This window comes from Triticum dicoccoides, chromosome 7A, assembly GCF_002162155.2.
Source record: "Triticum dicoccoides isolate Atlit2015 ecotype Zavitan chromosome 7A, WEW_v2.0, whole genome shotgun sequence".
NCBI lineage: Eukaryota > Viridiplantae > Streptophyta > Magnoliopsida > Poales > Poaceae > Triticum > Triticum dicoccoides.
Window position 1 is genome coordinate 84,473,942 of NC_041392.1, and position 11,540 is coordinate 84,485,481.

The 11,540-nt window shown below is 38.7% G+C and overlaps 1 protein-coding gene across 1 annotated transcript; it reads left to right on the forward strand.

Moving 5' to 3' along the window:
- The first annotated feature begins 9,000 nt into the window (after positions 1-9,000).
- LOC119332621 (dirigent protein 5-like) lies at positions 9,001-10,420 on the forward strand. The gene is made up of 3 exons (XM_037605785.1): positions 9,001-9,443; positions 9,657-9,855; positions 10,158-10,420. The coding sequence occupies exons 1-3, from the start codon at positions 9,070-9,072 to the stop codon at positions 10,161-10,163; spliced, it is 579 nt and encodes a 192-aa protein (XP_037461682.1). The 5' UTR covers positions 9,001-9,069; the 3' UTR covers positions 10,164-10,420.
- The last annotated feature ends 1,120 nt before the right edge of the window (positions 10,421-11,540 follow it).

The following is an 11,540-nucleotide window of genomic DNA, read 5'->3' on the forward strand; positions in this document are numbered from 1 at the left end:
GTGACGACTACGTCGACGGCGGGGCCGGCGGGCGGCGCCGGGGTAGCCTGGAGGCGTCGATGTGCTCGGCGTCGTCGGGGGCAACTGTGATGATGAACTCTGCAAAACTGCTAAGTGATACTTATATACCAGGAGCATTGGTCCCGGTTCGTGGCACCAACCAGGACCAATGCCCCCTTTAGTCCTGGTTGGTGCAACCAACCAGGACCAAAGGTCTCTTTTCAGCAGCCCAAAGGGCGGGAAGCGGTGGCCTTTGGTCCCGGTTGGTGGCATCAACCGGGACTAAAGGGGGGACATTGGTCCCGGTTGGTGCCACGAACCGATACCAAAGTACCACTTTAGTCCCGGTTGGTGGCACCAACCGGGACCAAAGGCCCTGTGCTGCCCGCATCGTGGCCGAAAGTTTAGTTCCCCCTTGCTAGTTGAGAGAGCTCGAGAGTGGTTTATAAGCGCTGCTCCGCCAACCGTCTCGAGCTCCTCTCAATTGCAGGCTTTCGGGCCTAATTTGTCACGATGTGCTTGTGGGCCTACTGGGCCTCCTGCGGGCCTAAATCCTGGCCCATGGTTGAGTTTCTAGTCGTATTCAGGTCGTGGTGGCTCAGTAGGTGGCACTCTTTTTTCTTGCTTTATTTATTTTATTTTGTTTCTATTTACAACAAAAAACTTACTATTGCTATTTTTATTTATTTTATTAAAATTTATTTATTTTACTTTTATAAAGTTTATTTTGTTTCTACTTCTTTATTTTATTAAAGTTTATTTTATTTTGTTTCTACTTTTTTATTGTATTAAATTTTAATTTATTTTATTTTATTTCTACTTATTTATTAAATTTTATTTAATTTACTTTATTAAAGTTTATTTTGTTTCTACTTATTTATTTTATTAAAGTTTATTTTATTTTATTTTGTTTCTACTTATTTATTAAAGTTTATTTTGTTTATTTCTGCTTTTCATGTTTTGAACAGAAAATAGTTTGATAATTTCAGTGGCATGAATTTTATATAATTTTAGTTTAAAAAATAATAGAGGTTTAAAAAAGCTTTTTGTTCATTCCTTTTGCTATTAGAGTTTTATAAATGTTTTTTAGTTAATTTTCTTTTTGCTATCATCATTTCATCCACATAGCATGTGTAAGAAATTAGAGAGGGTTACGGCAAAAACTGGATGCACTTCGTGTACAAAACGGACAATCTCTTTCGAAGTATCAGGGTTTCATACGGAAACTCGTCTGTTACAAAGGGATTTCATTTTTTAACTTATTTGAACTCCATAGTTTTTCTGTGTTCAAAATGCACCATTCAAAGTCACATCATCAATTTTCAACCCTTTCTGACTTCATTTGTTATTTTTTAGAGGTAATATCACCGGGAGTCATAAAACTTGCGCTCAATGTTCAGTTTGGTGCTAAAACTTCAAAAATACGGATTTATGGTCACATAACTTGTCCCCGCGTGCATATACGGTGCTTCCTCTCGTATCCAGCCACATGGCCTGTCCACATGGCGTGCCATCCCGGTGGAGGCCCACTTGTCAGTGGTTGGGAATGCACAAGGCACTGGGTGACCATAGCACGCTGGATTTTTTTATAGAGAACTCCCTCACAATTTATTTAATGCGCACAAAGCCCCCAAATATAATGAAAAAAGATGGCACACATGGGGTTCAAACACGGGACCTGTCAATCAAATAGTCTGCCATACATCATTCCATCAGTGCCGATTGACGTTCAACATGATCAACTAAAATCCGTTTAATCACAAACAGAAGCCCCAACGCGAATTGAGTGACAAAAAAGGGTGGCCCAACAGATTCGATCTCTCAACCTCAAGCATGGATACACTGCAGCTAAACGCTACACTAAGTACCAACCAGTGCCTGTAAAGAGAGAAGCCCGATTTTATATATTGTCCACGACAACTACTCTTATTCAGGTTCTTTTTCTCTCAGACCGAATTTTCGACAGCCGATCAGTCCCCAGAAAATTTGGCGGTCCCCAGAAAAAATGTTGTCGCCCGAAATTTTGAATTTAAACGACAAAAACTATGTCAAATATAATAACTTTTGTGTGCATACAATATCATAATGACATAGTTAGCTTAGTGGCAGGGGCCGCGATTCTATTCCTTGTATTGTGAAATATATTTTTCTTTATTCATGCTCATTTATAAAAATGGTCTCGAACTGTAACAATGAATTGAACATGCAAACTTCTATATAAGAGAGGAGTTGAGCTGACCACTATAACAGGCGTCACTTTTTTTTGCTAAATTAAATATATTTAGACGATAAAAAGATTTGAATTCAAAATTCATTTCAAAATTTTGGTAGATAAAAACTCGAATGGCCAAGATATTTTGAACCCGGATTTTTCCAACCCTCTCGAAAAAAATGGAATAAAAAATTCTCGCTCATGACAAAGTTTTGTATGGTATGGATTAAACATTATACATTTTGAAACAGTTTTCTTAATTGCTTTTTGGTGAAAAAAGGTGATATTTTCCGGTATCCAGTTTTTACTAGCCGAACCTGGGAAAACGGAATCTAGGAAGAACTGCGTCTAATATGAAATCAGGTTTAGGCCTCTTTTGGTTCCTAGGATAGGATTATCACAGGAATAGGAATCTTGTAGGAAATGAGATGACATGTATCTCAAATCCTATGAGTAGGAATAGGAAACAAGATGTCATTTGGTTGACACCAGAGGAATTTTTCCATTGAGTCTAGGCTCTTTTTTATTTTCCTATGAAATGTGGAGGATAGGAACCAATCCTATGTAGGAATAGGAATCCATTCCTATGAACCAAAGGGCTCTAAAGGAAAAAATCCTATAAAAATCCTATCCTCTAGAATTCCTATGAAATTCCTCTAAACCAAAGGAGGCCTTACCTCTTTACAGTAAGGAATATGTAGTTGGTGTAGTGGTTTGCTTGTGCATGGATGTACCCGAGGTGTATGGAGTTCAAATCCCTGCCCGTGTACTTTTTATTTTCATTTTTCACACCACCTCATGCTGACAAGTGGGACACACAGAGGGGATTATGCTCAATTAAGTTAATTAAATACAGAGCAAGGGTGCTTCTGCAAAGAAAAAATGCGGCGAGCTGTTTCGGTCACTAACAATGGGCCGTAGCCACACTGGGGTGCCACGTAAGCGTGTGATACGTTTGAATATGACCAAAGTGACCGTATTTGCACAAGAACGCAAGTTGGATGACCACAAATTCGTATTTTCAAAATTTTAGCATCAAACTGAACATCGAACACAAGTTCTATGACTCCCAATGATATTATCTCTATTTTTTATGCATTTACTGATTATTTTGAGATATAAGACCCTGAAATTGAAGGCAACATATAGCTCTCATGAATAGATAAGTGACCAAATTAATAGAAGTTCATCATCACATTAAAACAAAAATACATACATAGTTCTTATTGAACAACATATAGCTCTCCAGAGCATCTAGTTAAACCATACATTGAAACTATGTAAAACCTTTCAATGGAACAATAAATGCGATCATAATCACAATCAAGGTAAAAATTGATCCAACGGCATAATGATACGAAGCCTCAGTATGAATGGCATATTTTTTAATCTTTCTAATCTTCAACCGCATTGCATTCATCTTGATCTTGTGATCATCGACGACATCCGCAACATGCAACTCCAATATCATCTTCTTCTCCTCAATTTTTTCTAATTTTTTTTTCAAGTAATTGTTTTCTTCTTCAACTAAATTTAACCTCTCGACAATAGGGTCGGTTGGAATTTCTGGTTCAACTACCTCCTACATAAATAAAATATATGTCACATTGGTCGGCATAATTATCATAAACAATAAATGAACCAAATAGTTATAAAAAGATAATATATATATACCACATCTGAATCATAGACAGGACGAGGGCCGGCGGGGCGGATATCAAAACCATCGCACTATATAATAACAAGCAATGATAAAAGTTAGAAAAATAGACAAGTATCTATCTAAAGTAAGAATTATTTTCTTTCAGAAAGAAGAGGTGAAGACGGGGACGGAACGTGACGGACCACTAAACCTATGCAAATCTCGGGGAAAATGGAGCTTGGAGGTCGAGCTTCGAGAGGAGAAAGCTTAACTAGTGTGGCTCGGACATTTCATCGAACACCTCATGTGCATAGGAGGTGAGCTAGGGCACCCAAATGCCCTCTCCTCGTCGGCCAGAAAAAACAGAGCACTGTGGAGTGCTCTGCTGCGGCGATGGGGTATATATAGGCAACTCATTTGTCCTGGTTTGTGGCTGAAACCGGGACTAAAGCCCAGCCTTCTGTCCCGGTTCAAGCCAAAAATCGGGACCAACGGTTGTGGGCCAGGAGCGAGGCCCATTAGTCCCGGTTCGTGGCTAGAACCGGGATAAATGGATCCATACGAACCGGGACCAATGCCCACGAGGCCTCGGCCGGTCCCCTGGGCTCACGAACCGGGACGAATGCCCCCATGAATTCCGGTTCGTGACTGAACCGGGACTAATGGGCTTGTCATGCCCGAACCAAAGCCCTGTTTTCTACTAGTGAAACAAGATGGGCTGCAACACAATATAAGAAACTACTATAAAATTTTGATTTATTTTCTCTCAAGGGAAGACTAGTACTTAATGGAAAGAGATCGTGAATGAACCAGAAAAATAGAAAAATGAAGGTGAGTCCGTTCTAAAAACTTTGGCCAAGAATAACAGGATATTTGGCACATGGCTCACCACGTAGCACGTACCTTGTTGAGGCAAAACAAAATCCACGCTTCATTAAGCTTTCATGTTTGCTAGTACACAACGTATATGAAAAAGATTATACAATTTTATTTTAATATCTATCAAAGTTATTTAATATAATTGAGCGAGCGAGTGTTGGCTCATGATCAGCTCGTTTCTCGATTGAGCTACATAAAGTGCTCATTCTCAACTCATTTCTTTACAAGTCGAAACAAAATACGAGTCGATCTTGAGTGGCTTACAAGCCTCGATCTTTACTTGCATCCCTAGCCACCACGACTCCAATCCAACCATAGTTTTTATTTTCTTTGGAGGGTCGACGACGGACTGTGTTTGTTTGTTGACCCATATCTTTTCTTTTCATTTCCCTATGTTTTAGGCTAGCTTTCGGTCTTTGTCTCCCTGTACATATTGCAACTGTTCTCCAATAATCTATGGCAGCGTTGTTGTCGCTTTTGTACAATAACATATATGGACTTGTAGTAGATTGTCATGACCTTTCGTCACAGCTAATGGCTAAATCCTCACGTACATGCATGTGGTGGTAACATGCGGACTGTTCAGATCTTAGCTAGAACACACATTAACTATCATATCATGTCATAATTTTTTATAGGCCACCACCATGAATAATATATGAAGTACAGAGGACAATTCAAACAATCAAATTTAAATTACTGTACCTGCGGCCACCCCTCGGGAATATAATTTATACTTCTTGTTTCTTTTCTTGACACTAATTGATAACTTGTTGGACGCGAACCAAGCCAAGTATGTACACCAACTATCTGACTTGACAGATGTAAGTTAGCTTAATATTGACTAATAGACCTAAGATGCTAGTCATGAACGAATCCATATCATTTGTCTGTATTTGTAGATGTCGAGTCATCTTGCACTTTTTGTAATCGCCCATTGGCCAACTAGCTATTATTTGCATGGATAAATTGTCTTATATGATATATGTTGCCCACTTTGTTACAATGGAAGATTTCTAAATGCGTCGAGAGGGTGTCCCTAAAGATGTTTCATCCATAGGTTTTACATTCTTTATTGAGAGATGTTGCACAAAAGCTGCACAATGTTTCTAGTGTACAGTACGTGAATTTGGTTATCCTGTTTCTTCGATGGACATATCTCAATGCTTAATGGTGACACGCATATATTCCATGTTCTTCTGTTCTGGTTAGTCCATTGTTCGAGGTGATAAACGTCTATATTACCATAAGCTAATCAGTCTTCATCAGCTTTGATAGATATGTACTCTATTTGAACTTTATTTAGGGAATTCTAGATCAGAATATTAGCAAGTAAGATACACATCAGACTATGCAATTACACAAATTCCAATACTAATGCAAGTTGCTGACCGGAAATCCCTTTTGGTGATCGAGCCCCAATGAGGCCTCCAAATTTAAACATTCAAATTTCATCAAAATCCATATTTTTATGTTTCAAAAAATTCTAAAAACACAGAAATACATGAAGGCATAACACACATGTGTGTAAATTTTCAGGGCAAAATACGTTGAAATAAGGGTTGTGCAAAAAATAAAAATCTAGGGCTTTTTAACACATGATATTATTCGTCCTCCCAGGCCATAAATTTGTCTTTGTTGTACAGGTCGTAACTCAAGGTATTTCATCATGAATATTTTACACACATGTGGGTTACATCCTTACATGCATGCATATTTTTTTGAATTTTTTGAAACATAAGAGTTTGAATTAGAATTTTTCAAAAATAAAGGGCTCCATAGAGCTCGGCCTCCAAAACGCCATTCTAGTTGCTGACATGTTAAGAACCACTTTAACTTGTATATCCAAGGACCGGGATGCAATTTTATTTTCTAGCGGTGGTTTTCTTGTATTGCTAAATCCATTAAATATAGAGCATGTGGCTCTGTTGTAGAAAGTTAATTAAATGGATTTTCCCTCCACACAAAAAAATTGAACGGATTTTCAACAGCTTGGTTTAATGTTTGGGGATCCGTATCAAAATTTACTCTCTATTGGGCCAGACTTTGCAAGTAAAACCAATATCACAAATGCAAGCTAATTAAACGGATCTTAACCTTTTCATAACTGGTATAGCTACATGCTCTAATTTAATTAATGTGACGTGATCTTACCATAGTAATATTATTATGCAGTGCACAACTAGCAAGTCCACTAAAGATTCATAATATTACCACATCAAGGACTTCATTAACCAACATTTATAAAATGTACATCTGTAGATCAGATAATTTGGAAATATTCTCTGGATGGCACATCCACATCATGTTATCTATACCACGGGCTGATCTCCCAGATGCAGAGGCCGGGGGTCATCCTCCTTTTCTAAAAAAAATACCACAGGCTGAGCATTGTGATCTATGTGTCCAATGGATAAGAAACTAGGATACAAGCACCGCATCTATATAGCATCCATAGAGATTATAACATGGATGCACTTGACATACTGTCCACACCCATAATATATGATGGCATACAGGTCCATCCATACAATAAGAGCTACTTATTTCGCCTATGGATGCCGACGTGAAGAGAAGATCCGTCGGCATATACTAACAGACAAAACAATATGGCTTCAATTTGACTATCTTAGGTCTTTTCGTCAATATTAAGCTTACATGCATGGGTCAAGTAGATAGTCATGACCTTTCACCAAAGCTAATAGCTGAGGTCGCACATGCAAGCATGTGGCGGTGACATGTGGAGTGTTTCAAATCTTAGCTAGAACGCACATGAATTATCACATGCATGCTACAACAGTTGAATGGCATCCGACGCATCCATATACTACATCCTGTCATGATTTCTTTTATATGCCACTGACATGAATCATATATTAAGTATTGAGTGCGGCGAATCTGCACCCGGGCTCAGCTGCACCCGCGCTCATGGAAAGAATCAAAACAAATTCAAAAAAAATTCAAAAAATTCCAATTTTTTTTGTGTGGTAGATAATTAGATGCGTGAGGTTCGCTGCAAAATTCAACTTGTTTGGACATTTGAGCAAGTCTGTGCAAAAAAGACAAAATCAGGGTCTGTGAAAAAGTTTACTGTTCACGAACTGTTTTGATCCGATTTGTCTTTTTTGCCGAGACCTACTCAGATATCCAAATGAGTTGAAATTTGGAGCGGACCTCAAGCATCAAATTATCTACCACACAGAAAAATTGGAATTTTTGAATTTTTCTAGTATTTTGTTTTGAATTTTTTTGCTGACCGGGAGCAGCTGAGCTAGGGCTCCAGGATGAATTATCGAATTTAGATCTAGTTTAAATTAATATACATGTAGCTAGCCGCCCCTGAGGGATTTAATTGCATATTATAATTACAATATATATATCTGCAACTACTCCATGGAAATATAATTATGTCTTTTGGTTGTACGCAAACCAAGGCAAGTACCGACGTATCTAAGGCATACATCTGCGTACCCCAACTATCTGACTTGACACATTTAAATTAACTTAAAAATGACGAATATACCTTATTAAGATGCTAGTCAAAATGAATCCATATCCATTGCTTGCATTAGTTGATGCCGAGCAATCTTGCACTTTCTGTAATTGTCCGTTGGCCAACTAGCTTTTATTTTTCGGATAAAATTTTCTTTTATAATAGATGTTTCCCTCTTTGTTACAATTGAAAGTTGCTAAGTGCATCAAAAGGATAAATCACCTAGATATAAGCAATGAGGGGCATGAAAATAGAAATCCCATTTATTTATAGCTTTTACAATTTTATCGGTATGTTGTACAAAGGTGGTGTATATACCTTGTGTTTAAGTGTACACTACATGAATTTGTCTATTTATTAGATGCACATATCTAAATACTTAACGTGGCACATGTATATTCCAAATTATTATGTTCAACATATATGGTATAATTTACTATCGCTTGTTAGTTCATTCTTCGATGAGATAAGCATTTATATAACCATAAGAACCATAAACTTGCCAATATTTAGAAATTATAGTGAATTTAGATAGTTGGCTTGTGAGGCATCCTTATGCGGATAAAAAAACCCATACCTAATCCTTACATGGAAAACTAGTCATGTTAGATCCTTAGTTGGATTGCAGGTCTAAGTTGCATAGGGTGTTAAAAAGTCTAAAACAAAACTAATTAAACGCCCAAGAGAAACCCACCAGAGGCGGGCACTAGCACTCCAAGCATTCTATATATACGATACCTCTACCCTCTTATTCTCTCACAAAACACAACAAGATACAACTTGCCCCACCATTCAACTAGTCCATTCAGTTCTCTTTCGCCCTTCTTGCACACAATCGTCTCCATGGCTAGTCCATTCGGTGTCTTGGTTTGTTTACTTATAGTGCTACCACAAATCCTTGCTATTTCTAGCCCCATCGACGAGATTGCACCTCTTAAGACATGTCAGTTCCCTTGTATGACCGAGGTTAACTTGCACTTGTTCTTGCACCAATTCGTCGACGGGCCAAACAACCCAAATCGCAATGAGGAAACCTTACTCCAAGCAAGTTTTCCTTTTGGGTTTGGGACGACGATAGTCCATGACTGGACTCTTACCGAGACAACAAATTCCAAAGACACGGTTGTTGCACGTGTACAAGGTGTGCATGTCCAGGCTGGTTTAACCAAGCCTAACAGATGGTACACGACTCATAACATAGAGTTTCAGCAAGGAAGGTAATATGTTTTGCTACTTTTCAATATCTAAGTATATTTCATGAGTTCTTTGCCTGCAACATTAAATTTATGTCCTTACCTGTACTATATTTGTAGCCAAGGATTTCACACACCTTACTAGTGTATAGACACATATTAATAAGTGTGCATTTGTCAAACTCTACATGCACTTCTGACCCTATAACGGAACTTTCTATTTTGAACATGAAACAGGTTTGCGGGGTCCACCCTTCAAGTGATGGGTATAACCGCAGGTTTGGAAAGTGGGCAGTGGTCTATTGTCGGTGGAACTGGTCAATTCATTATGGCACAGGGTATAATAAGTTTCACAAATCATCCGGCCTCTACTTTTGAAGATGGTATTAAAGAACTCAATATTCGTGTACGCTTCACAAGGGATATTACACAAGCTGTAAGTACAATATTATAATTAAGTTTATATTCAAATTCTTGTGCTCTATTCGTTGAAGGGAAATGGATTGTACCGTACATATTATCCTACCGAAACCGCATTACATTAAGATATTTGTGGACATTCAAGTGCAGATGCATTAACGGAGGTTCTGTTTTAACGACATTGGCCATATTTAACTAAATCAAATGCTTGTTGAATGTTTTGTGCAATTAGTTTATAGGGTGTTGCATATCAAGTAATGAAGCTTTATATACAAATGCTTGACATGACACTAGCTATGGTTTCACTTTTCGCTGCAGGCTTGAGGTGTATCTCGTCCGTTGAAAGACTAGCGCCAATGTCAGTAATTTGATGGGAAAATGTGTTTGCATTTTGCTTGTAGTGTGATGGATCGTTGTTGTGGTCTGCCTGTGTCATTAGAGTATGCGTTAGCATACCCTCTTTCTATCTTTCATTCAAAATATCATGTGGGTTTCTCGCACGGTGGATATCCAGTCCATAATCTGTGTCAACCCATCTGTTTGTTGGTGTCTATGTAATGTCTTGGATATGATGTGTAATAATGGAGCTTGTTTGTTTGAGAAAGTGTTATACCCACATAATTATATTATTTGGATTAATCATGAGACAAGCATATATGAAAACTTAAAGCAAAATAAATTAATGAAACACAAGACAACCGTTATTCATACACTTAACAGTGTCTATCCCGAAAGCAGTTTACCTCAAGGACCATAAGAGCCCCAATGTTTTCCACAACGTTTAGAATAATTGCCAACAAAGATATCACCTAGGCGGCCATGACATAACGCAATCATATAAAAACGATAGCCATGTTATTTGGTAGCATCGGCAGATGCATATACATGTCTTGTACTCTTTTTGCAAATACACAAAAGATTAGTGCATTAATGTATTGCAAGGGGAAAATTTGATGTTATAGAATTGGGGCTCTTAACCACAAGGACCTGGGCTCGACCTTGACTCGAACAAGGCAGGGCTACAACGGTTGTACTCCCTCTGTAAAAAATATAAGAGTGTTTAAGGAGAGCGGTGCTACTGTGATGGGCGGCATCTGAACATGTTATCTTAGTCCATGGCAGAAAATACGGGTGGAAGAAATTGACGTCGACTGATGGTATACGAGGATGAACAGTGATGTACGCCAGTGCCCGGCTCGTCTTTTTGCGCTGACGAGCCGAGCCGTCCGTCAGGAGAACCTGACCCAAGGAGGCAAAATTTCATGTTTTGACCCTTTTTCGAAACCTATTCAAGATCTGACCCTAAGTTGAAATTTTTTCGAGATCTGACCATTTTTGCTACCGCCAGAGTCCATGATGGTAGGGTCTAACAGCCTACCGCCAGGGACTTTGGCGGTAGGAAACATCTCTACCGCCAAACGGGCTGGCGGTAGCCTGCACAATCTTACCGTCAAGGTGCTTGGCAGTAGGCACAAGCACACACTGTGTTCAATACTTAGGGGGGTTTTGGCGGTAGGGCATGCAACCCTACCGCCAGGGTCCTTGACGGTAGGCTATTATACCCTACCGTCATGGTCCCTCGCGGTAGCAAAAGGGTCAGATCTTAAAAAAATTCTAAACTAGGGTCATATCTTGAATAGGTTTGGAAAAAGGGTCAAAACATGAAATTTAGCCGCCCAAGGATGAGAAACGTAATCGCGT